Source organism: Lynx canadensis, chromosome B1, assembly GCF_007474595.2.
Source record: "Lynx canadensis isolate LIC74 chromosome B1, mLynCan4.pri.v2, whole genome shotgun sequence".
NCBI classification, from domain to species: domain Eukaryota; kingdom Metazoa; phylum Chordata; class Mammalia; order Carnivora; family Felidae; genus Lynx; species Lynx canadensis.
In genome coordinates, this window is record NC_044306.2 from 3,682 (window position 1) to 30,380 (window position 26,699).

A 26,699-nucleotide genomic window follows, 5' to 3' on the forward strand; every position below is an offset into this window, starting at 1 on the left:
TGGTCTCTGAGTGCATTGCAGTCAAAGCCAGGAGCGGCGGGTGCATTTCATTAACATCCACACCCACGAAGACCAGGAGGGGTGCCAGGCAACACTAAACGGGAAGCTCTGAGCCCCTGCGCTGTTCCCTGCGGCCAGCAGGGGGCGCGTGCACTTTGCGCCAGCTGGGGGACCCTGGAGAGCGACCACCGGGGACAGGCGCACTGACCGCTATGGGCTGGGGAGGAGCTGCGCCCCGCCTCCTGGAGGCTCCTCTCAGGCAGGGAACGCAGAGCCTCGCTCCAGGGTGTCCCCGCGTGGGCCACTCTCCGCCTTCGCAGTGCCGCTTTAGGGGCACTCGGCGCGGGCGCTCAAAGGACAGCCGCCGCGGGAGTCTGCGAGGCCAAAGTGGAACTTCCGGGGCAGTCGGAGCAGGTCCAGATGGACCCCAGCCTCCACCCAGAGGCAACTTTGCCTGAGCACGCATTCCTTGCTAGTACACTTTTTCTTTTTAATCCCCTCCTTTGGCCTTTAAAAACCTTTTCCTGTTTCGCTCAGAGAAGCCCCCTCTCCTTGCCTGATGCGATGTGCCCCCACCCACAAACCGTTTAACAAAGCCAATTAGACCTTCAAATTGACAGGGTTGAATGCAGTTTTTTTAGCACACCAAGGGGAAATGGGGCCCCTATGTACATGCTTCCACTGGCTTTTAATGTTTTATTTCCTTATAACTCTATAAAGTAGCTGAAAAAGACAGATGCACTAACATATTTGAAATTCCAAAATTTTATTTATACCCCAAACGGAAGTATTCCAGTACCTTACCTTTTTTTCCAAATTCAGAAAGTGTATTTCTAAGTTCTTTTAAAGTTTCACGTACATCTAACAGGCTTCCAAAGTCACTTTCTCTCATTTGTTTTAAGCAAGGGGACAGGCCTTCTAATAGCACACAACTTCATATATTGCCAGTCCCTCCTTTGTTCAAAATAATGTATCACACTGATAATTTGCGTTTTAAAAACGGTTTTGATTTCAGCAGTGTGCACTTCCTCTTTTGACATTATGTATATTAGTACTTGGTAAAATGTTAATTTGTGAGGAAATTGTTCCGGTAGCATTCAAACTTGGTGCCCCGTGTCTATCTGTGTGTCTACAGGTAGTTTTCTGAAAAGAAATGAGAATATCCCATGTGCTTGCTGAATTAGAAAAAAATGGATTTATACTTTGTACCCTATTTTAAAAGGTTATTCTATTTATATTTATAGAAACGGAAGTTTTAAATACTTGAGATCGTGAGCTGAACACAGATTGGCACAATGATTTTGGGAAGGGGACATAATAACTTCTCCCTTTATCTAGGTTGCCAAAATTGACCATTATCGTATCTCTGGCCAAAAGCAGTTTTATATCAGTATCATGTTGCCAATTAATAATTACCTAACCTAGTCCATTTCCATTTTTTTAAAGCAAAATGATGTAATACAGGTTCAGTGCAAGGTAAAAGGTGAACAGCTAGGAAAACCTCCTGCATGTCGTTATTCTCTACATTGTAGAAGTGTGTTTTTCTTCTAAAGAGTAAACCAGGTCTCTGTAAAATGTTATTTAGTCCTATCTCATATTTTATTTAACATGATGGCTGATATTCTGTGTTTAACTTTCCCTCATGTAAAATATTTTAGGTAAGTAATTTAACTTTACATTGCTCAAGACAAAAACACATGACAACCTATGTCCTAACACGGTTTTGCATTTCTTTCTTACGTTGCAAGAAACTATAGCTGAAGCAAAAAACAAAAAACAAAAAACAACAACAACAAAAAAAAGGAGGGGGTAAAAAGCTTAATGCTAATTTCTGTTGCACCTGCATTCATTTTTTTAATGTTTATTTACTTTTGAGAGAGAGAGACTGAACATGAGTTGGGGAGGGGTAGAGAGAGAGGAAGACACAGAATCTGAAATAGGCTCCAGACTCTGAGCTGTCAGCACAGAGCTGGACATGGGGCTCAAACTCGGGAACAGCAAGATCATGACCTAGGCTGAAGTCAGACACTTAACCAACTGAGCCACCCAGGCGCCCCACTGTATTCACTTTTCTAATCTAGACTCTGGGAAACTGCGTTGTACAGAATGCGAGAGGAGTTACACTGAGCAGACACGCTACAAACATCCCCCAGTTAGGGTGAGATGTGTAGACTATTCCTCAGGTACTGGTGACTGCCTGAGAACAGAGGCAGGGAGAAAAGAAATAGTTGATGTGGAAAACAAAAGCAAAAGGAAATGCAGATAACATCATTTACACTCATGTTGGGTATGAAACTTCCACTAGAGTTTGTGACTGTCTTTTTTGTTTGTTTGTTTTTTAAGAAAGAGAGAGTGAGCAGGGGACAGGGACAGAGGGAGAGAGAATCTTAAGCAGGCTCCATGCTCAGCCAGCACCCCGAGGCAGGGATCAATCCCATGACCCTGGCATCATGACCTGAGCCAAAATCAAGAGCCAGGCACTCAAACAACTGAGCCACCCAGGCGCCCAGCTTCTAACTGTCTTAATGATTTACAAGAAAAACACCATGTTTAACAATGGACCTCCAGGAACCTATAGGCTCAATTTCCTGGAGCCTTAAGGTCACCCTCCCCTCTACAGGATGGAAAACCTTTTAGTAGTCAGTCTTCATAATCTCAGTGCAGTGCTTTCTGCCTACAGGTCCTGTTCCCATGCTTTAACAAAACCACCTTTTTTTTTTTTTTTTTTTTTTTTTTGCACCAAAACCTTTTCAAGAATTCCTTCTTGGCCGTCAGCTTAGAAACAATTCATTTCAACATCGGTGTCTACCTGCTGCTGCCTGTGCAGAATTTTCTAAGTACGTGTCAGAACCTGGGATGCCATCCCAAGTCATCCTCTAGGGGCTGGGAAACACTGACAGGATACCCAGGGACCTCCTGGTGGTCCATCAACAGCCCCAGACAAAGAACACAAACCCAGAAGGCCAGACATGAGGGTGGCTGGCAGGAAGTGCAGAAAGGCAGTCATCACGGAGACAGGGCTGCGGCCTGATGTTTGGTATAGGCAGGGCTTTGGAGACAGGCAGAAATGGATCCTAAGTCCAGCTTCCCTGGAAAACACATGCACACACCAAAATAAGAATTGTCTCTGAATGACAGATTGTTTTCAGACGAATTTTCATGCCCTATCCTATTCTGTGAATTTCTATTTTCAGCATTTTGGAAAAATGAACACATATAAATAGTAATCTGGTGTTTTAAGAAGAGAGAAGAAAAATGAATATTGCTCCTAGGATATGAATTGGATTATATAAGAAATAAGGATGACAATCTATTCTAGGGCCTTATGCTAAACATATAATGTGCCATTTGGAAACCACATCATAAGGAAATAAAACCCATGAGTACTTTTTTTACATTAAGTTTGATAGTTTCCATGCATCACTTGACCTAGTGATGACAAAAACCATGAGCTCTATGAAAGTGAGTTCTTGCTGCCCCTAAGTAACTGTTTCTAATGAATGATGCTAAAAAAGGTATAAATATTATCTAATAAGGCTTCCACGACACATGACACATTACGTGTAACATAAAAACCTTGTCCTGACTGTTGGCCTGTTGGTCTTTCATATCTCACACATGGTACACACTTCATAGATATCACTTCTTGAAAAGAAGCCTCATAAATTTCGTATTTGTATTTCCATTCTAAAAATACTGAAACAAGCTCACTGCAGTCGTACCATATGAAAACCACATCTGAAGAAAAAAATGGATATTGTATGTATGGTACCATAGCAAAAACTGAATACCAAAATAGGATATTCACTCACTCCCTTTCACTTACTCCGTCGTTCCAGGTCCATTAGACAACCTACATCCTGTATTTCAGCTTCTTTTTCCAGTGGGCCACGGGAACAGTGAAAACAGCAGCCAGGGCATTTTGACCCATCAGAGCCACCGGAAAACAAAAAAAGAAAAAAGTCTAAGTCATGCCAGGAACCACTTTCTGTGGTTACTGTGGACCCCCGCGAACTTCACCTATGCTCTGCCTGACTCTGGAAATATTCTAAGTGGCCATGAGGACCCAAGAGCCACTAGTCTGCCTGGAAAGGTTGGAGACGGTGTCTATGCTACTGAATTCCTATCCAGAACTTCCTAGGTTACTTCAGGAGCACGGGAAGTGCCACTGCCCCAAATGGGAATCTCAAGGGAAGCTTTCTAGGCCTGCCTGGAAAGGCTGCTGCTGGACTAGAAGCCGCTGAGAAGGTGGTGCGCACACTGAAAAACGACAACAAATTTTCTAAGTCCTGGGGGGCGGGGAGGGGCCGGGAACAACTTGTACCATCCCTGAACATTTGTACAAAAAGGACACAGGGAACTTGAAAATACAGTTGGAAACCTTAGCTCACAGCCAGCTCAGTCAAAAGATGACAAGAACGACGGGAAGCTGTTAGACTAGTCCTGTTAATATAACAAATGATCAATATCCTCACGGAGTGCACATGAAATTGGTGAAAATTGCTTAGGACCCAACAATATTTTCAAAATGTCACGAAGGCTGGGAAAGCACGGAGACCTCTAGCATGACCCTCACACAATACGGTTAAAAGGGAATGCATTCGGGATGTGCCCCCTGCTACCCACCCCCCCCCCCCGCCCCTCTGCCAGCCCTCCGCTGCTCCCGCTGGGTCGAGCCCGGGCACTCCCGTCCACTAGGACCGTTTCCCCCGGTGCACAGGACCCCCCACGTGGCATCCTCTAGGCTGCTCATTTTACTCACTCTCCCTTCGCGGTCGCCCGGCGTCTCCCTCCCGGTCTTTCTTCCCTCAAGTCGCCGCCCACTCGGCACTCGGCGACGGAACGGATGCCGTCTACGTCCTAGCAGCTCACTTTCCAGTGGGATATCGGGAATGTAGGCACACTCTGGCAGGTACGGCCGGGGGAACAGGTTTGGGGACAGAACAGCACGAGGTGTCACACAACGGGGTGGTCCCCTCCCCCAGCCCGGGGCCCAGGGGCCTCGCCCACAAGGTGACCGCGAATGGAAGGCCTGGCGACGGCAGGGCCTCACTGCAGGAGGATGAGAATGGCTCGGAGGTGGGTCTGGGAGAGGAATGGGGTCAGGCCAATATCAGGGCCAGGGGCGGAGGCGGCGGCCCCGGGGGTAGCAGGGCGTGGGGGGAACGTGAAGAGCAAGAACCCAGGTCCGAGGGAGGTCATGGCGTGGGCGGGGACTAGGGAGGGTGAGCAGAGACCAGGAGGAGTCGTCAGCGGAGGGGCGGGGCCGGTCAGGGCGTAACCAGCGTGGGGCGTGACTTAGGAAGGTGGGCAAAGACCAGGTTGGGCGTAAGCTAAAGGAAGGGGCCATCTTGGGGCGTGGCTAGCGCGGGACAGGGCCTAAGGAGGTGAGCAGAGGGAGGGGACGGAGACGTCCACTGAGGGGCGGGGCTGCTGTAGGACGTGACGAACGTGGGGCGGGGCATAGGGAGGGTGAGCGGGAACGGGACAAAAGCCGAGGGGTAGGGCCGGCGAGGACGTGAGCAGCGTGAGGCGGGGACTAAGGAGGTTGAACAGAGACCAGAAGGGGACCTAAGCGGAGGGGCGGAGCCAATGCAAGAGGTGGGCAGAGCGAGGAGGGGCCTAAGGGAGATTTGGGGGGAACGGGGCGTCAGCGGAGGGGCGGAGCCGGTGGGAGGTGTAACCAGTGTGGGGCGCGGCTTAGGGAAGGTGAGCAGAGACGAGGACGGAACGTCAGCTGAAGGACAGGGCCGGCTTGGGGCGTGGCTAGCGCGGGACTGGGCCTAGGGAGGGTGAGCGGATTTTGGGGCTGGGGACGTCCGCTGAGGAGCGGGGTTGGTATAGGACGTCGCGAACGTGGGGAGGGGCCTAGGGAGGGTGAGCGGGAACGGCACAAAAGCCGAGGGGCAGGGCCGGTGTAGGACGTGGCCAGCCATGTGGCGCGGCCTAGGGAGGATGAGCGGGGAGTGAGTGTCAGGCGAGGGGCGGGACGGGCGTAATACGTGGTCACCGTGAGGCGGAGCCTAAGGAAGGTGAGCAGAGCGCCCAGACGTGGAATCGACGACCGGCGGGTCGAGGTAAGGTGAGTGTAGACCGGTAACGACTTGTCACCTGAGGGGGGGAGCCAGACTGGACGTCGCCACGGTGGGGCGGGGCCTAGGAGGACGAGCGGGGGCGGGCGGTTTGCGGCGCGGGCCACTCCCCCTTCCGCCCCCGCCTTTCCGGTCCCGCTCCTCCTTGCGTCCCACGCGCCAGCGGACTGGCCGCTCTAGTGGGTTTGGGGGTGCTTGGTGTCTGGGGAGCTGGCTGCTTCTTTCCTAGCTGCCGTGACTGTTGCAGGGAATTCCAGGTGAGACTCAGAGCCCTGGGCCTTTTACACTGAACGCGCCGATGTGCCCCGGTTAGGGTGACAGGTGTGTGCACAGCCCCATTGGCTGGACACGCCGGGCTGGGGTTGAGGATCTCGCGGGACCCCAGTGGCTGCCCTTGGCGCGCGGGTTAGTTGACCAGGCAGGGCAGGCGGGATCTGTGCTGGTGGCGGAGAGCCGGAGGGATCGGCGGGACGTGGCCCAGAGCAGGGGGTGCTCAGAGGGAGGCTGAGTGTCTGGGACTTGGGGGAGAAGCGTGGGTGCCACCGAAAATCGCTTTGTGTCGTTGGGTCCTCGGTGTTGCAGCTTTACGTTTTGCTGGGGCGACCTCCAGAGCTATCTGAAGATTTTTTTTTTTTTTTTTGAGAAGCGTGGGATATTCTTTTATTTCTTCTATTGTATTTAGAGAGAGTGCTAGCGGCGGAGGGGCAGAGGGAGGGACAGAATCCAAGGCAGGCTGCAACCCTGAGCCAAGCCAATACAGCGCTGGATCCCAGACCCTGGGACGATCTGAGTGAAAATCGAGAGTCTGATGCTCAACCGTCTGAGCCACCCACGCCCCCGATAAGTGTGGGATATTGTTTTTTGTGGGGTTTTTTTTGCCCTTAATTTTTTTTATGCTTATTCATTTTTTGAGAGACGGAGAAAGAGTGCTAGCGGGGGAGGGGCAGAGAGAAGACACAGAATCAGAAGCAAGCCCCTGGCCCCGAAAGCCCCTTGCAGCTCGAACCCACAGATCGTGAGATCAAGACCTGAGCGAAGTCAGACTCAACCGACTGAACCACCCAGGTGCCCCAAGTGTGGGATATTATGATTACTGCTTTTGTTTTCTATTTCTTAATGTTTTATGTCAAGTTGGGATAATGAATGAGGTTTGTAAAATGGATACCATTTGGGAATATGTGGATTTTGCTTTTAATTGATGAAAAATTAATTTTTCAATATCTGGGAACATTTGATAGGGATGTTTCTTGTTTGCCATTGTTAACCTTAAAAACAAAACTGCCAGGGGGCCCCAAACCGGACACCAAGCTGAGCATGGAGACTGCTTGGTTGCTGTCTCTCCCTGTGCCCCTCTTCCCTCCCCTGTGTGAAAGCACATTCTCTCTCTCTCTCTCTTAAAAAAAAAAAAAAAGTAGAACTACCTGTTATTTTAGCAACAACAGACGATGGGGTTATATGGGAATGTGTAAAAGAGAATAGCAATCTGGGACAACAAGCTTTAGAAAAACTGTAGGGAAGCATGGGAACCAAGGGAAGGCTTGCTTTTTAAGGAGAAAAGGGGTAATTTGAGAAGGTTGCTGTGAGCTAAAAGTCCACGGGAGTGAACTGAGAGTTTGAAGTGTGGTGGCTTCTCACTGGCTGAACTGTTGTTCTGGGGGCTGAGGAAAGGTCTCTTCCTCCTGCTGGAGTTGTTGAGTAGTATCCACGTGCAAGGCCAAGTCCCCAAAGGGTGCAGTCCCTCTTCCTGTTGGGTCTGCAATTGACTGTGTTCTAGGGTGTGAAAGTTTTCCCTGCCACATCTCCCCACTCCATTTTAGGGAGGTTTCCTATTACTAAGTTTCACACCATAAACATTAAAAATTAGCTGTCAAATTTCAGTGGCTTCATTTATACCTTTCTTAAAGTTTTACTTATTTATTTTGAGAGCATGAACAGTGAAGGGACAGAGAGAGAGGGAGACAGAAAATCCCAGGCAGGCTCCTCACTGTCAGCACAGACCCAGATATGGTGCTCGAACTCCTGAACTGTGAGATCATGACCTGAACCAAAATCAGGAGTCAGACACTCAACCCACTGAACCCCCAGGTGCCCCAATATACCCTTAATAAACCTTAACATGAAAACGTAAGTTAACATCTCTTTTTTATATTTCCTTTGGAAAATCTAATCCCGGTTGGAATTTGGCACTACCTGATTCCAGCCACTCATGCTGCATAACTTCTCAAGGATTATTTACAAGAGAAGACATGCTTCTGGCTTTCTTACAACTTTTTTTTAATGGTTTTTCTTTTTAATGTTTATTTATTTTTGAGAGAGAGTGAGCCACAGGGGAGGAACAGAGAGAGGGAGACACAGGTCCAAAGTGGGCTCCATGCTGACAGCAGAGAGGCCAAAATGGGGCTCAAACACATGAAACCTGAGATCATGACCTGACCCAAAGCATGCTTAACCAACTGAGTTAGCCAGGTACCCTCTTTCTCAAAACTTTGAGTTGATTTAATATTTGAACTCAAATCACCTCAGAAATTGGAAGATATGTTTCTGTTAGGCAACAGAACAGTAACCACTATGGAGTTCCTATAAAGAAGAGGTCCCAGTACTCCTCCAAGTCTCCGAATCTCCATTCCCCTGAGCTCACCTTACTCCACAAAGACCTTCCTAGCACCTAGACATAACAGCTGTCTCTCAGTCATCTTGAGCTTCCATCAAGGAATCTTGCATTTTCTAAGCTTGTTAGAAATCAGAGATGCATAAAAATTTACAACATAAGGACTAGGATACCCTGGGAAATCTTTGGGAATTATGTATCAACAGGGCAGAGCCTAGGGATTTGATATTCTCTTATTTTCTGGAATAAAGACTGCTTATGTTCTGTCTGATAAACTAATTTTCTTGTGCTCCTAAGTTAAAGGGTAGTAGGAACCAGGGGCTCCTAGGCGGCTCAGTCGATTGAGCATCTAACTTTGGCTCCGGTCATGATCTCACCCTTCATGGGTTCAAACCCCACGTCAGGCTCTGTGCTGACAGCTTGGACCCTGGAGCCTGTTTCAGGTTCTGTGTATCCCCTCTCTCTCTCTCTGCCCGTACCCCAGTCCCACTCCCTCTCTCAAAATAAGTACCTACATGAAAGATTAAATAATAATAGTACTAAAAAGGATAGAGGGAACCAGCACTAGGAAGCCAACTATTTCAGACCCAAATTAAGTATCTCTTATTCCTTTGAGGTCTGTGTCTGCCTTCTCCACTCTGCATCAGATATCATGTACAGGGATAAATATAAGGAGCTCTGTCTCAGTAATTGTATATTAATGCTTCTATCCATTTTCCTTTCAAAAAAGCTTCCATATTGTCTTTTGTTTCCTAAAAATTACAAACTGATTCTAATACTTTTTGCCGGCGATGAAAACAGCACAAAACAAATGATATTTAATAAATATTAAAACTTAGCCTTTAGCTGTCACCCAAGGGTTGTTACTAGGACTCTATATCCCAGTGCCTACACCCACTTGCTAATTCACAGTCCTATTTGGCTTGTCCCACCTCAGGCATTTGCACTTGTCTGTTTTTCTCTGTATGACTCTTCCTCTGATCTCCTCATGAATAATTGCCACTATCATTTCTCTACTTTCTCAGAACCACATTCTCTGAGCACATGTTTTTAAAACAACTTTTGTTTTCTAACAACAAATATTTTCAGGATTTATTCAACTATGCCATATTTACAACTGTGCCTCAGGGCCCAGTTGGCTGGGTGGCTAAGTCAGTTAAGTGTCTGACTTCAGCTCAGATCATGATCTCACGGTCTGTGAGTTCAAACCCCATGTTGGGCTGTATGCTGACTGCTCAGAGCCTGGAGCCTCTTCCAATTCTGTGTCTCCCTCTCTCCCTGCCGGCCCTCTCTCTTTCTCTCTCTTTCACAAATAAATACACATTAACAAAAAAAAAAAAAAAAAAAAAGAACTGTGCCTACAAGTTAAAGAGGGGAAACTCTTCTATCTATTTTTTAATTTCTTTTCTTATAGAGATCTTTGTAAGTTTTTATTCCTGTATAATTTATCAACATTCTGGGTCTTGAATCCATGTCTGACCCCAGTGCCCCTGCCATTCTGCAGAATGGATGTCGTGTTAGCAGGCATGAAAACTACAGTAATCTTATTGTCCATTTCCATCAGAGCTCTTGGGTGACCAAATGCATTGTCAATGAGCAGTGATATTTTGAAAAGGATTTTTTTCTGAGCGGTAGGTCTCAACAGTGGGCTTAAAATACTCAGCAAACCACATTGTAATGAGATGCGCTATCATCCAGCCTTTGTTGTCTGTTGATGGAGCTCAGCCAGGGTAGACTTAGTATAATTCTTAAGGGCCCCAGGATTTTCAGGATGGTACATGGGCGTTGGCTTCAACTTAGTCACCAGCCGCATTAGCTCCTAACAAGAGAGTCAGTCTGTCCTTTGCAGTTTGAAACCAGCCACTGACTTCTCTCTGGCTATGAAAGTCCTGGATGGCATCTTCTTCCGACAGAAGGCTTCCAGTAGATTTTCCAACTTAAAAGCTGTTGGTCGGTGCAGCCACCAGCATGAATTGTCTCAGCCAGATCCTCTGGGTAACTGGCTGCAGCTTCTGTATCAGCACTCGCTGCCTCACCTTGCAGTTTTATGTTATGGAGACGACTGCTTTTCCTTACTCCCACCAACCATCCACTGGTCGCATCAGATGTTTTTCTGAAGTTTCTTCACCTCCCTCATCCTTCAGAGAATTAATTGAAGAGAGTCAGGGCCTTGCTCTGGATTGGGCTTTGGCTTAAGGGAATCGTGACCTTCTATACAGACCACACAAACCTTCTCCATATCTACAATAGGTCTGTTTCAGTTCACTTCCTTTTTTTTAATGTGTATTTATTTTTGAGATAGAGACAGAGCATGAGAGGAGGAGGGGCAGAGAGAGACACACACACACACAATCCTAAGCAGGCTCCAGATTCTGAGCTATTAGCACAGAGCCCAACACGGGGCCGGATCCCATGAACCGTGAGATCGTGACCTGAGCCGAAGTCGGACGCTTAACCGACTGAGCCACCCAGGCTCCCCTCACTTCACATTCTTATCACCCATGTGTCCACCGGACTTGCACTTTTAATTTCCTTCAAGGACTCTTCCTTTGCATTCACAGCTTGGCTGACTTTTTGGCACAAGACACCTAGCTTTCAGCCTGTCTCTGCTTTCAGCGTGCCTTTCTCACGAAGCTCATTCATTTCTAGCTCTTGATTTAACGTGACAGACCGTGAACACTTAGGAGGCCGGTGTACGGCTGTCTCATGGAAAAGAGGCCCAAGGAGAGGAGAAGGGGGACAGCTGGGGGGTGGAGCAGTCAGAATACACACAACACTTGCTGATTAAGGTAGCCCACACCTATGGGCACAGCTCGTGGCACCCCAAAACAATTGCAATAGTAACATCAAAGATCACTGAGCACAGACCACAGTAACAAATATGATAATGAAAATGTTTTAAATATTGTGAGAATTCCCAAAATGTGACACAGAGATAATGTGAGCAATTGCCCTTGGAAAAATGGCACCGATCCACATGGCGTTGCCACACACCTTTGTAAAAAGCAGTATCTGTAAAGCACAATACAACAAAGTGTGCCTGCCTGTAGTTAAGACCTGGAGGAGAAGAGGTTCTGTATTCTTCTGGGCCCAGGCCACCACCTTCAGCAGCCCCCTCCTCTTCATCTCCAGGCAAGCAAATGAAATCCTAGAGCAGACCCTTCCTCTTCTCCAAGTCAGATTTAGTTGACATCCTACCGACTGCCATGCTCTACACGCACAAAATAGGATAGGTTCCATGAATAAATTATACCTTCAATGTTCATTTTCCCATACATAGGATGTGTTTCAACTATTTTTGAATAATACGAAACAGTATATACGTCTTAGGATCTGTCTTCATATATAAAAGAATAAATTACTTGTGAAGAAAACTCAGGCAATCTATTTTCATTTCAGGCACAGGCATTTGGTTCCCAAAAGAACAGTTTGTCCCTTTTTTCTTCTTAATGTGTTTGTATCAAATATAAAAGTGAACCTATAGTAACTCTCAAAAGGGAGCATTATTTTTACAGCGGGAATTTAAGGTAATCAGGTTCTCGTTTCCCTGGTTCTCTGACACGTTCCTGTCTTGCCAGCCTCGTCACACTGCACCATCCTTGAGACAATGAGGGCTTCTGCTTATCAGAAAGGAGTGTCTGCGGTAGGGGACTGTGGACCAGGCTTGTGCCACACAGAGAGTGGAGCTCTATTAGAGAGTAAAAAGGATACGTGGTCAGATCCTGCGTTGTTTAAGGGCTCATGTAGAAGAGATCATTTAAAGAAATTTTTAAAAAACAAGAAAACTTTGTGTACAGAATGTCAAAGGATATATCTTTTAGGAAAACTTGTAGAAAATACAGATGTTTTAGTCAGTTTCCTATAAACTTATTTGAGCAAAGCCTTAGGACTCCCCATGGAGTCCTATTAGAGCACTATTAGAGACTTTTCCCCCCTCCCCTGGTAACAGAACTTGTGTAAAATTGCTGAGAGAAGCCAAACCATTTGTGTCCCAGGGGCTGAGAGCAAACTACAGTCAGGTGAGTTGGGTGGACTGGACGGGGAGGCAGGCTAGTGGATTTCTGAAGATGATGGCAGGTCTAAAGGCCCTACTTGCAAGGCCAGTGAGAAAGCAGGGAAGAAGTTAAAGCTGGAGAGTGTTGGGAATGAAATTTGTGCTTGTAAGTGATATTAGCCCCACCCAGCAGCCTCTGGAGAGGGGAGTGGTTGCTGGAGGTTGAGCTCTAGAATCACTCTTGAACACTGGAGACCAACCTCCAGGCTGGTGAGAGCTTCCATCTGCTGGAGGGTAATCCTGCCCGCCTCCATGGGGACTGATGGATCCTGCCCTGGGGACCCTTCTGGACCTCACCCCGTGTACCTCTTCATCTGACTGTTCATCCTTGTAATAAGCCAGTAAAACTGAGTAAAGTGTTTTCCTAAATTCTAGGAGTCATTCTAGAAAATTGCCAAGTCTAATTTGAGGGATTGTGGGAACCCTTGAATCCACAATGCTCTCGGCAGAAAATGTGGGCAGCTGGGCACTACATTTATGGTTGGCATCTGGAGTAGAGGAAGTCTCATGGGACTAAGACTTTGAACTTGTGGGATCTGATAGGAAGATGGTGTCAGAATGAACTGAATCCTTGGACACCCAGGCAATGTCAGAACATTAGTTGTTGGGGTGAAGAAAACTATTTATACGAATTTTTAGATTTTGAGAAATCCATGACTGTTGTCTGTCACAGGGTGTTGGTCGGTAAGTGGGTGGACGACATGGACGTATAAGGGAGGTAAGAGGGCAGAACTAACAAAATATGCTTTTTTGTCTCAGATGTTATTGAGCACGAGCCATGTAACCAGGCATTGGGACAGGTCCCGTGTATGCAGTTGGAATAAAGTTGCTTTTTTTTTTTGGTCCTGCATGCATGCAGAAAAGAGTGCATGGGGATTGAGGTGGGCAGTAAAAGGGATGGAATTAGGGGCTGATAGACTTTAAGTGGTGTCAGTGGATGAGCGGGAAAGGGAGAGGCTCTGATTGCTGGAGGGATCTCCGGTTCTTCATCTGACAGGGCATTCCTGGTAAGACCTGGCAGGGGGCTATACCACTTAAGAGGACGATGTTTAGAAATCTGAGTTTGGGAAACAGAACACAACTGAAATCCTAGCTGTATCATTCCTTAGCCATGTACTTTCCTCATCTTGCTGAAGTTTCCTGAAACTGTGTCATGTGTCCATGTCATTCTGGGCTGCAATAATAAAATACCACACATTGGTGGCTTAAACAACCGACATTTGTTTTTCACAGTTCTGGAGCCTGGGAACTCCCAAGACCAAGGTGTCAGCAGATTCAGTATCCTTGATGTACCTGCCTTCTCACTGGGTCCTAACTTGGTAGAGAGAGAGAGCTGTGGTGTGTTCCTCTAAGAATTACTCCAGTCCCTTCATCGGGGACCTCCTCTCAAGACCTCATCTAAACCTAATTGCCTCTCAAAACGCCCCACCTCCAGGTACCATCACATGGGGAATTAGGGCTTTGACATACGGACTTGGGTGAGGCTGGAGGGGACACTGCCATCCGGTCCATAACAGTGACTGTACTGAAAACAGCAGGATCTATTCTGAGGATTAGTTAAGTGAATGTTCTTAAGTTTCCAAGCAGAGAGTCCTATTATTAAACTTTGAATTTGTCTTCCTTATTTTTTGGACTCCAGGTGTAAGGAGGTGAGTTATGTCTACTTTTGTTTGTGATACAATATCATTTTTCCGTGAAATACATTTAAGTACAAACAAAATTTTGGTAAGAATTCAGACTTTACCAATATGTTTAAATATACGATTTATGAAATGCTGGGGTGTCATTTGTGGTGATGACTAATATACGACAATATTCCAGTTACAACTTTACTAAAATGTCAGATTGAACAAATATATTCCCTCATAAAACAAAACCTCTGCATTGTACATTTTCTAAGTCAGGCACTTTTAGGTTTGGGGTTCAGGGAGGGAATTAAATATCCCTATGAAAAAGTTGGCAGTTAACTTAGAAATAATGATTTTCATTGCCTCGTATGAAAATAAAAAAGAATATTCCTATCTTATTGACGAGCAGCGGTAGCCAAAGCCTTGTCACTTCTGATCCAAGCAGAAGTGAGAGCTCCCGCAATTGTCTCAGGGCATGTGGCGTGTTCTTGTAGGGGGAGCTGGGGGTTGCATGCAGGCACATCAGGGATTCATGACCAGGGGGTCTGGGAATTGTGGGTAAGACTGGAGTCTCTTGGCTTCTCTCTCCTTGCCCAGCTTTTCCTGCATACGGTTTGCACTCTCTGTGAGTGGAAATCCGGAGGAAGAGACGTGGTGGCCGAACCCTTGATGATGCAAGTGCAGGTGGGTGGATATGCGATCCTTCTCCTGAATGATGCCTCTGTTGCCTGTGGCTGGGAAGGCTTCTCTTGGCCCAAGTCTTCTAAGTGCATCCAGGCAGTTTTCAAGGGTCTGGGTTCTAGTTCATTGTTGCCAGGACGCGCGGATACTTTTTGTTGGCCAGGGATGGATCAGGAAGAAGTCTCCTTTCCAGCATTTACACCAGTGCATCTCATGCTCCTTAAGGATGTCCTTGCAGAAAAGAAACATGCACAGTTTTCCTTCCTCGTGCAGTGTATGGGCTTGGTTGGGGGGTGATTTACCCGTGGGCCATGGTAGTGGCTGCAGTGACCTCGGCACGTGGTGACAGGTGATAGAGATGAGCAAGACCAGCAGTTTACGCTCCACTGAGGAGGCGGGCCTTTGAGCAGGTCAGCTCTGCAGTTTTCCAGAGAGTACAGGAAACTTTTGTGTGAGAGAAGAAATCAGCCATCATTTCTTTTCCCCTCAGTTTTAAGCTTACTAAAGGTTTGGTAACATACACTTGACTAATCTGGAAACTTCCAAAGATGACTAAATCCTCTTTACTACCCTTATCCCTTTTCACCCATTGTCCCTCGTTATAATTAAACTTTTTAAAATTGGAAATCTGAAACAGTGCCTAGGGAGTATTTTTCAAAAAATTAACTCTGTATTTGGCAGAATGTGGGTAAAACTAGAGTCAAATTTAGAATCCTGTTGCAATTTTAGAAGGATTGGAGAGGCTACAAGTAATCGAGAGGATTCTATTGCCTTTCAACAGAAACAACAGGATTACCATAGGGAGGATTGATGCAGTCATCATTGTTGTTAAGAATGGAGAGCTCACTGCAGGAGAGATCACTGTGGGGCCATCCTTCGGACGAGCCATCTCAGGAGCCCCTAACCGGACCGCAGGACCTGTCTGCCCTGATACCTTATAAAGAACAAGTGAGTTTGTAACATGAGAGGTGTGACTTGCTGACCTCAAGTTCTGCATGAGAGTTGTTCATCCTGCAGAATGCTGGGCATTGCTTCATAGGTGTCTACCTTTAATGTTTATATACCTACATTTGTACGTATGAAGTGTTTGCTGTAAAAGACGCATCTGTACATTAGCTTATTGGAACTCTCAGTACCACTATTCATATATATATGTATATATATAAATTTTTTTTCTTTTTTTAGTAATTTCTACAGCGAGCATGGGGCTTAAACTCATGACCCTGAGGCCAAGAGTCACATGCTCTTCCAACTGAGCCAGCCAGGCACTTCTCAATAGTACTATTTAACCTAGGTTATAATTACCACCCAGAAAGTCAAAATTGCCAGCTTATTAGAATGTTGCCAGGTTATTTCCTATTGAGATTCCTTTATGATGAAGTAATTGTGTGTTTTTTTAATGTGTCTGAAAGGCAGAAAGCAGATCAGCATGGGAGAATATTTGATATGAATCACAAATGGAGTTTGAGGTTTCTATACATACAGTTCCTCACTCTGCTATCACTATCATGTTGACAGCTGTCCCCTAGGGATTGTTCAGCCTGGCCCTACTGAAACAATATCTGATATTTTAGGAATCTGTGACCCTCAAAGATATAGCTGTAGACTTTACCCAGGAAGAGTGGGCCCTGATGGACACATCCCAGAGAACGCTGTACAGAGATGTGATGCTGGAGAACATTAGTCATCTGGTCTCTGTGGGTGAGTCTGTCGCCATCTATTCATTCTTCCATCCATCCATCTTTTTGTTTATTAACGTTGTATCCAGGAGAGCTTCCACATATTCTAATATAGCTGTCTGCCCTAATTCATATTCTTTTGTAGCATTTCTGAAGACTAGATGGAATTTGTAACTTTCTTTACTTTCATCATGTATGTTACATGATAATTTGAATACAGTCTTCTTGGCCACAAGTGTGTATCTACTGCACTTTCTCCAAGACCCAGAACAATGCTGGGAATACAGTGCATATTTTTTGAATGAATAAATAAACATCCTAAATATTTTTCTGTCCTAAGCAGTGTGGGAATGGTGAGCACGGTAGAAAATATAACATCTTGTATCACTTTCCACATAAAACTCCACAGAATATTCTGGTGGAGCTTATGTGTATTGTATTCCTTTGAAAATAGTGTTAATCCCCTTGTGAGAACATTTAATTCCTTCTGGATGCAAACACTAAGCCTTCTGCTCTCTCTCAGCTTGGGCAGGAGCATCAGCAATCAGAGATCATACTGTCTTTGGGTGCAGTGTCAGGCTGAGAGCCTTTATCAATGTTTTTAGTGTTCAAGGTGTTATTCTCTGGGCTGTTCTTCCACACTCATGTTCTTCCTCAGTTGCCTGTACAGTAGAATATCAGGTGCTGGTCTCGGCACGGAACTGCAAATTCACATACCATTCTCCATTGATATAGGGTGTCATTTCTTCAGATCAGATGTGATCTCCCCGTGGGAGCAAAGAGGGGAGCTGTGGAGGGAAGAAAGAGGACCGCCCCAAGGCTGGAGTCCAGGTGAGCTGCAGACATGCGCTCAGTATGAGAAGGCTAGTGAGTAAGCAGGGTCTTATTGATGTCAGTGCAGATTTCCTTGAGTGAACGACAGCTTCAGAAACTGTGAGTGGCCAGTGAGACAGCATTCCTCAGATTGTGTCATTATTTCTCCCACATCAGTTTCTCTTCATATACCTGTACTTAACATTTCACCTCAGGCAAGCAATGTTCCTGTCCTCGTTGGAGGTGAAATTTCACACTGTGGTCTGTGTCATGATTTCTAGTGTCTTTCTTTTAGGATTTCCACTCTGATATTCTCTGCAACAGCCCATCATTATTTTATTTTTCTTTAACTTAAACATTGAGTTTTGTTCTAACTGATACTGTTCTAAATTGTATGTCTATTCACCAGTATTCTCCTCAATTTCACATTATTTGGTCATGTGTGCTTACCTGGTCTTGTGAGCTTGTCAACACTTTAATTCCCCTAGTCTACTCAAGGTGTTTCTCAGGTTTATTTCTTTTTTTCCTCAATTATTTTAGGCATGAAAAAAAGCCATAACAAGCAAGAAATAATATCTATGCAAGATATCTACATGAAGGACTCACCTAACTTCTGGACAATAGTAAGTGTCATGGGGTGGAGCCTATGTCATCAGTTGTAGAATCACATAACAATTAGTATAAGTACCTTCTCACAGAATGTGATTGACAATTTAAATCTGGGGAAGAAATTAGCCTGGATTTAAGCTATAATTGTTCTGAGAAATGGATAATTGCATAACCATGGTTTATTGGCATGACACATAATGATATCTTCAAAAACACTCAGCCCTCCAATAAAGATGCTACCAAGGGTAAAAATGTTTGTGCATGTCAGTGATGAACACCCCATGTGCATGTAAGTGATCTGGGGAAGGTTTTAGTTGGAGATTACCACTGAATGGCCAGCCTGGAATTCATAGGTAGAGAACTGGGTGTATGCATGTTTGGGAGAAGTCCTATAACAGTCTCTCATCTCTTTCCCAACAGCCGAAACGTCATGCAGGAGAAGACCTCTCTGTATATAGTGGGTATGAAGTTTTCATTCACACCTACACATTGACGCAACATGTCTTAACTCACACTAGACAGAAACTCTATAGATGCAATGAATGTGGAAAACACTTCACCCGAAACGCCAACCTTCATACCCATAAAATAAGTCACACAGGAGAGAATCCATTTGCTTGTAATCAGTGTGGGAGGCGCTTCAGGTATTTTTCATCTTTAACTAGACATAAGCGAATTCATACTGGAGAGAAGCCTTATGAATGTCATCTATGTGGAAAAGCCTTTGTTCGTAGTTCCCTTAAACAACATCAGAGAATTCACACTGGAGAGAAACCATACACATGTCCTCTATGTGGAAAAGGCTTCGTTACAAGGTCTAATCTTCGAGAACATGAGAGAACTCACAGTGGAGAGAAACCATACAAATGTCATCTATGTGGAAAAGCTTTTGTTCAAAGCTCTTGTCTTAGAAAACATGAGAGAACTCATACTGGAGAGAAACCATATAAATGTCATCTCTGTGGAAAATCCTTTGTTCAAAGTTCTTGTCTTAGAAAACACGAGAAAACTCACACTGGAGAGAAACCATATAAATGTCATCAGTGTGGAAAAGCCTTTGTTACAAGCTCTGATCTTGGAAAACACGAGAAAACTCACACTGGAGGGGAATCATATACAGGTTATCTGTTTGGAAAATCTTTTGTTCAAAGCTCTTGTCTTAGAAAACACGAGGAAACTCAGCCTGGTGAGAAACCATGTACGTGTCACCAGTGTGGAGAAGCCTTTGTTACGAGCTCTGATCTTAGAAAACATGAGAAAACTCACATTGGAGGGGAATCCTATACATGTCATCTATGTGGAAAAGCCTGTGTTGAATGCTCTTGTCTTAGAAAACACGAGAAAACTCTCCCTGATGAGAAACCATATACATGTCATCAGTGTGGAAAAGCATTTGTTACAAGCTCTAATCTTAGAAAACATGAGAAAACTCACACTGGAGAGAAACCATATACATGTCATCTTTGTGGAAAAGCCTTTACTCAAAGCTCTAATCTTCGGGAACATGAGAGAACTCACACCGGTGAGAAACCATATATATGTCATCTATGTGGAAAAGCCTTTGTTCAAAGCTCTTGTCTTAGAAAACATGAGAAAACTCACACTGGGGAGAAACCATATACATGTCACCTATGTGGAAAAGGCTTTGTTACAAGATCGAATCTTCGACAACACGAGAGAATTCACACTGGAGAGAAACCGTATAAATGTCACCTGTGTGGGAAAGCCTTTCTTCAAAGCTGTAATCTTCGAGAACATGAGAGAACTCACAGTGGAGAAAAACCATATACATGTCATCTATGTGGAAAAGACTTTGTTCAAAGCTCTTATCTTCGAGAACATGAGAGAACGCACACTGGTGAGGAACCATATACATGTCATCTATGTGGAAAAGCATTTGTTACAAGCTCTAATCTTAGAAAACATGAGAAAACTCACACTGGTGAGAAACCATTTACATGTCGTCTATGTGGAAAAGGCTTCGTTATAAGGTCCAGTCTTCGAGAACATGAAAGAATACACACTGGGGAGAAACCATATGCCTGTCATCTATGTGGAAAAGCCTTTCTTCAAAACTCTTACCTCCGAGAACATGAGAGAACTCACACCGGCGAGAAACCATATAAATGTCTTCTATGTGGAAAAGCCTTTGTTCGACGGTCTTGTCTTAAAAGACACGAGAAAACTCACACTGGAGAGAAACCATATACATGTCATCAGTGTGGAAAAGCCTTTGTTACAAGCTCTCATCTTAGAAAACACGAGAAAACTCACACTGGCAAGAAACCATATATATGTCATCTATGTGGAAAAGGCTTTGTTACAAGGTCCGATCTTCTAGAACATGAAAGAATTCACATTGGAGAGAAACCATATGCATGTCATCTATGTGGAAAAGCATTTGTTACAAGCTCTGATCTGAGAGACCATGAGGGAACTCACACTGCAGAGAAACCATATACATGTCTTCTATGTGGAAAAGCCTTTGTTACAAACTCTGATCTTAGAGACCATGAGGGAACTCACTCTAATTCTAGTGAATGAACATGGAAGTGCCTTCAGCCACAGCGCTAATGTGAAACCAACCAGAGGACTCAGGTGGGGGAAGTTCCATGGTCATATTCATTATGGAAATGCCTTCATTTTTAACTTCTCCTTACACAACATGAGTGAACTGCATTTGGAGGAACCTTATATTTACAATCAAAGGGGAAGAGACATTAGCTGGCCTCTGGTCATAGGGTGCACAAGAAAATCCAGTGAATAACAGTCTAATCTCCTTAAATGGGAAATGACACAAGAAAATCTTTACAGAAAGAGGTCACTGTAGGAGAATAACAAAAACTAATGCTGGAGAAGTTATTCATTGTTACATGCATGGAAAAAAACTTGACTACTAGAAAAACCATTGTAGGCATGTGAAGTTTCACACTCTGTATAATAGTGAACGAATGGCAGTCTAAAGTGATTTTTAATTCCTTAGTCAACATGTAGTTTCTCACACTGTACATATAGCATTGCTAAAATCAGATAAAAGGTTAGACTTTGCATTAGAAATCCCTGACTAGGAAAAACCTTTATCAAGAAAGTCTTAACACACAATTTAGATATTAATTTATAATTTTGCCTAATGGCCTATTATAAAAATATAAGAAAGGTAGGATTGTGACATCATCTGGGAATTCTAAATTCAGAATTTTGTAACTTTTTTTTTTTAGAATAGTTCTTGGAACTGCATATGAAGCAAAGTTGTTGCTGAAAAATCCATTGTGTTGGTCAGGGCCTATTTTTCATGCATCAATAGTAGTTATGATGATTGGATTCAACTAGAAAGTGTCTTTGAATATTAACTGAAAAACAACACAAGATGATGCGTCATGACTACATATTGTTAACCATGTATGTGGGTCGTAGTGATGAACTAAAGATTGTTACATAGATAACTTGTGACTGAATTCTGTATAAATTTTCATTTTAAAATGCCATTATTGAGGGACATCTGGGTGGCTCAGTCGGTTAAGCATTCGACTTTGATTCAGGTCATGATCTCACAGCTGAATTCGAGCCCCATGTTTGGGCTCTGTGTTGACAGCTCAGAGCCTGGAGCCTGCTTGAGATTCTGTCTCATTCTTTCTCTGCCCCTCCCCCATTGTCTCTCAAAAATAAATAAATGTAAAGATTAAAAAGAATAAAATGCCATTATTGAGACAAAGAAGGGTATTACCTTACAATAAGGGGTCCATTCAACAATAGGATATAGTGTGTAAATATTTATTCACTCAACATAGGAGCACCTACATGTATAAAACGAATATGAACAGATGTTAAGGGAGAGAGAGTTATGTAACAGAAGGGGGGTGTTAATACACCCTTCCAACAATGAATGAAATATTCAGACAAAATCAGAAAACATCAACCGTAAGTGACGTTAGATGAGATGGACTTCAGAGAGGTACACTGCACATGCATACTTCATCCAAAAGCAGCAAAAAAACACTCTTTGCAAGTGCCCATGAGATATTCTCCAGAATTGGTCATAGTTACTGCCTGTTAGTACCAGTGGGTATTTTCTTCCTATTTTATCCAAGCCATGTAATTGCCCCTCTTCGTCTCCTGAAAACCCCTTGCTTTCACCCCACAGATGGGACACTTTTCTGGTTACTGCTGGAATTGGTGCTCCCCAAACTGCAATTCTTTAATCCCAAATAAACACTTACCTGCCTTTCATTGTAGCTCGTTTTCAGGTTGGCAGAGGGGACAAGTAATGTTTCTTTTCTTTTCTTGGCCAGGCACTATCTGGGAGAGATGATTTTGGAAGGAAGTCTTACTCTATTCTGGCTCTCCCAGTTTTCAGGATCCCACCCGCAGCTCCAGAGTGAGTGTGCTCACTCTGCCACTGCCTCAAAAGGTGCCACCATAGACCACCAAACTATTGAAGGAAAATAATTGTTAAAATCTTTTAATATTTATTTTTGAGGGAGGGAGAGAATCCTAGCCGTCTCTGCCATGTCCTCACAAAGCCCATTTTGGGGCCTAAACCCATTAACCATGAGATCAGGACCTGAGGCGAATTCAGATGCTCAATGACTGTGCCCACCCAGGTGCCCCGAAGAAAAATAATTTTCCTTTAACCCTTCTAGGTTCTTGGCTTTGAGGTCCCACCCCAGCTGGGGTGCCAGACAACACTAAACGGGATGAGCCCCTGCGCTGCTCCCGGCGGCCAGCAGGTGGTGCGCAAACCTGCCCTTTCTGGGGGGAGAGGGGCGCGTGAGCTTTCCACCATGGTTGGGGTGGGGAAGGACGGGGGAGACACGCGCACTGACGGCTATGGGCTGGGGAGGGGCTGCGCCCCGCCTCCTGGAGGCTCCTCTCAGGCCAGGAACGCAGAGCCTCGCTCCAGGGTGTCCCCGCGTGGGCCACTCTCCGCCTTCGCAGTGCCGCTTTAGGGGCACTCGGCGCGGGCGCTCAAAGGACAGCCGCCGCGGGAGTCTGCGAGGCCAAAGTGGAACTTCCGGGGCAGTCGGAGCAGGTCAGATGGACCCCAGCCTCCACCCAGAGGCAACTTTGCCTCAACATGCATTCCTTGCTAGTACACTTTTTCTTTTTAATCCCCTCCTTTGGCCTTTAAAAACCTTTTCCTATTTTACTCAGAGGAGCCTCCTCTCCTTGCCGGATGCAATGTCCCCCCACCCACAAACCGTTTAATAAAGCCAATTAGACCTTCAAATTGACAGGGTTGAATGCAGGTTTTTTAGCACACCAAGGGGAAATGGGGCCCCTATGTACATGCTTCTACTGGCTTTTAATGTTTCATTTCCTTATAACTCTATATAAAGTAGCTGAAAAAACAGATGTACTAACATATTTGAAATTCCAAAATTTTATTTACACCCCAAACGGAAGTATTCCAGTACCTTACCTTTTTTTCCAAATTCAGAAAGTGTTTTTCTAAGTTCTTTTAAAGTTTCACATATATCTAACCGGCTTTCAAAGTCACTTTCTCTCATTTGTTTTAAGCAGGGGGACAGGCCTTCTAATAGCACACAACTTCATATATTGCCAGTTTCTCCTTTGTTCAAAATAATGTATCACACTGATAATTTGCATTTAAAAAACGGTTTTGATTTCAGCACTGTACTTCCTCTTCTGAGATTATGTATATTAGTACTTGGTAAAATGGTAATTTATGAGGAAATTGTTCTAGTAGCATTCAATCTCGGTGCCCTGTGTGAGAAGGAAAGCTGGTAAACACAAGTAAAAAGGGCCAGCCCGATGTCCAAGGTTGGATACTCCCCTTGAATGCTTTTGGCTTCTGTAATCTTGCTTGCCTCTTCCATCAGCCAGAAACCAGGAACCAGAAGCTTGACTAGTAGTCCCATTCAACCCGGAAGCACATAGGCATGAAAGATCAGTAAAACCCATACTAAGCCAGATGCTCAGCCTTTGGAGGTGACTCTGCTGGGCCAGCACCGGTGATAAATACAGTTTTTGATTCCCCGAGGGTGTGCCACTTGTCTCTTCCTGGGCGCTGAGCATTTGCTGTAACGTATGTATCTATGTGTTTATAGGTAGTTTATAGAACAGAAATGAGAATATTCCATGTGTTTGCTGAGTTAGAAAAAAATGTATACCTTGTACCCTATTTTTAAAGGTTATTCTATTTATATTTATAGAAACAGAAGTTTTAAATACTTGAAATTGTGAGCTGAACACAGATTTGGCACAGTGATTTTGGGAAGGGGACATAACTTCTCCCTTTATCTATGGTTGTCATAATTGTCCATTATTGTATCTGGCCAAGAGCAGTTTTATATCAATATCATGTTGCCAATTGATAATTACCTAACCTAGACCATATCCATTTTTTTTAAAGCAAAATGATGTAATACAGGTTTACTGCCAGGTAAAAGGTGAACAAGGAAAACCCCCTGCATGTCATCATCCTCTACATTGTAGAAGTGTGTTTTTCTAGTAAAGAGTAAACCAGGTCTCTGTAAAATGTTATTTAGTCCCATCTCATATTTTATTCAACATGATGGCTGATATTTTGCGTTTAACTTTCCCTCATGTAAAATATTTTAGGAAAGTAAGTTTACATTGCTCAAAACAAAAACACATGACAATCCATATCTTCACATGGCTTTGCATTTCTTACCTTGCAAGAAACTGTACAGCTGAAGGAAAAAAAATGGGGTGTCTAAATTGAACATGAATTTCTGTTGCACCCTGCATTCATTTTTCTAATCTAGACTCTGGGAGACTTGGGAGACTACATTGTACAGAATGTGTGAGTTACACTGAGCAGACACCCTCCAAACGTCCCCCAGGTAAGGTGGGATGGGTAAAACATTCCTCAGGTACTGGTGACTGCCTGAGAACATAGGCAGGGAGAAAAGAAACGGTTAGCTGATGTAGAAAACAAAGGCAAAAGGAAATGCAGATAACATTAAATCTCCTTATAACTTGCAGCCCATTGACAAATACTTGAGATCTGCAGAGTATGACATTCCTCCAGGAACTTCCAATCTTAATGCTTTGCTAGAGGCAAAAAAACCACCTTATCTTGACAATAATAGCCAGGGCTCCTGGATCCTATGTCATCTTTAACGTGTGAATATCCCTTTGGAAACTGATTTGTACATTCCTCCACTTAAAAGCATATAACCAATCACAACCCCAGTGCAGCTCTTTCTGCCCAAGAGTCCTGTCCTTGTGCTTTAATAAAAACACCTTTTTCTTGCACCAAAAACATCTCAAGAATTCCTTCCCAGACCCCAGATCAAGTCACATCAATTACAGTCATGCTGGACATAAAACCACTAGAGTTTGTAACTGTCCTTTTTTTTTTTTTTTTTTTTTTAAGAGACACTGTGAGCAAGGCAGAGGGGCAGAGAAAGACAGAATCTTAAGCAGGCTCTACGCTCAGCCAGGATCCTGACACATGGCTCCATCTCATGACCCTGGCACCATGACGTGAGCCAAAATCAAGAGCCAGACGCTCAACCAACTGAGCCACCCAGGCAGCCAGATTGTAACTGTCTTAATGATTTACAAGAAAAACACCATGTTAATAATAGACCTCAAGGGGCGCCTGGGTGGCTCAGTCGGTTAAGCATCCGACTTCAGCTCAGGTCACGATCTCGCAGTCCGTTAGTTCGAGCCCCGCGTCGGGCTCTGGGCTGATGGCTCAGAGCCTGGAGCCTGCTTCCGATTCTGTGTCTCCCTCTCTCTCTGCCCTTCCCCATTCATGCTCTGTCTCTCTCTGTCTCAAAAATAAATAAACGTTAAAAAAAATTTTAGTCTTTAAAAAAAATAATAATAATAGACCTCAAGGAACCTATAGACTCAATTTCCTGGAGCCCTAAGGTCACCCTCCCCTCTATAGAATGGAAAACCTTCTAGTAGTCAGTCTTCATAATCTCAGTGCAATGCTTTCTGCCCATGGGTCCTGTTCCTGCGCTTTAATAAAACCACTTTTTTTTTGTACCAAAAATGTCTCAAGAATTCTTTATTTGGGGCACCTGGGTGGCTCAGTCCATTAAGCATCTGACTTTGGCTCAGGTCATGATCTTGTGGTTTGTGGGTTCAAGCCCCACATCAGGCTCTGTGCTGACAGCTCAGAGCCTGGACCTGCTTCAGATTCTGTCTCTCTCTCTCTCTCTCTCTCTCTGCCCCTTCCACACTCATGCTCTGTCTCTCACGCTCAAAAATGAACATTAAAAATTAAAAAAAAAAATCTTTCTTGGCCATTGGGTTGGAAAGAATTCATTTCCACATTGGTGTCTACCTGCTGGTGCCTGTGCAGAATTTTCTAAGTACGTGCCAGAATCTGGGATGCTGTCGCAAGTCATCCTCTAGTAGCTGGGAAACAGGATACCCAAGGACCTCCTCGTGGTCCATCAACAGCCCCAGATAAAGAACACAAACCCAGAAGTCCAGACATGAGGGTGGCTGGCAGGAAGTGCAGAAAGGCAGTCATCACGGAGACAGGGCTGCGGCCTGATGTTTGGTATAGGCAGGGCTTTGGAGACAGGC

At 44.6% G+C, this 26,699-nt stretch overlaps 1 protein-coding gene and 1 long non-coding RNA gene across 7 annotated transcripts; one reads left to right on the forward strand and one right to left on the reverse strand.

Moving 5' to 3' along the window:
* Window positions 1-2,489: 2,489 nt before the first annotated feature.
* Window positions 2,490-5,255, reverse strand: LOC115511711. Its single transcript, XR_003968140.2, has 3 exons — window positions 4,763-5,255; window positions 3,827-3,874; window positions 2,490-3,089 (listed from the first exon to the last, which is right to left on the reverse strand). It is a non-coding gene; the product is annotated as an uncharacterized LOC115511711 (long non-coding RNA).
* A 219-nt stretch (window positions 5,256-5,474) lies between these two features.
* LOC115511703 (zinc finger protein 14-like) lies at window positions 5,475-21,607 on the forward strand. 6 transcript variants are annotated; one of them, XM_030311989.1, is made up of 8 exons: window positions 5,995-6,082; window positions 13,988-14,189; window positions 14,980-15,066; window positions 15,845-16,011; window positions 16,638-16,764; window positions 17,478-17,573; window positions 18,096-18,178; window positions 18,585-21,607. In XM_030311989.1, exons 4-8 carry the CDS (start codon window positions 15,874-15,876, stop codon window positions 20,706-20,708), a joined length of 2,568 nt encoding a protein of 855 aa, XP_030167849.1. In that variant the 5' UTR covers window positions 5,995-6,082; window positions 13,988-14,189; window positions 14,980-15,066; window positions 15,845-15,873; the 3' UTR covers window positions 20,709-21,607. The 6 variants fall into 6 exon arrangements, with proteins under 6 accessions (XP_030167854.1, XP_030167849.1, XP_030167853.1 ...); XM_030311993.1 differs by lacking the exon at window positions 14,980-15,066; XM_030311990.1 differs by lacking the exons at window positions 5,995-6,082; window positions 13,988-14,189 and adding an exon at window positions 14,196-14,403.
* The last annotated feature ends 5,092 nt before the right edge of the window (window positions 21,608-26,699 follow it).

Excerpts from the sequence above, each read along its gene's own strand:
- LOC115511703 (XM_030311994.1), top strand. The coding sequence starts at position 15,874 with ATGCAGTCATCATTGTTGTTAAGAATGGAGAGCTCACTGCAGGAGAGA. Across the intron at positions 16,765-17,477 it reads TAGTCATCTGGTCTCTGTGG|GGTGTCATTTCTTCAGATCA; the intron begins GTGAGTCTGTCG and ends CCATTGATATAG. Across the intron at positions 17,574-18,095 it reads GCCCCAAGGCTGGAGTCCAG|GCATGAAAAAAAGCCATAAC; the intron begins GTGAGCTGCAGA and ends CAATTATTTTAG.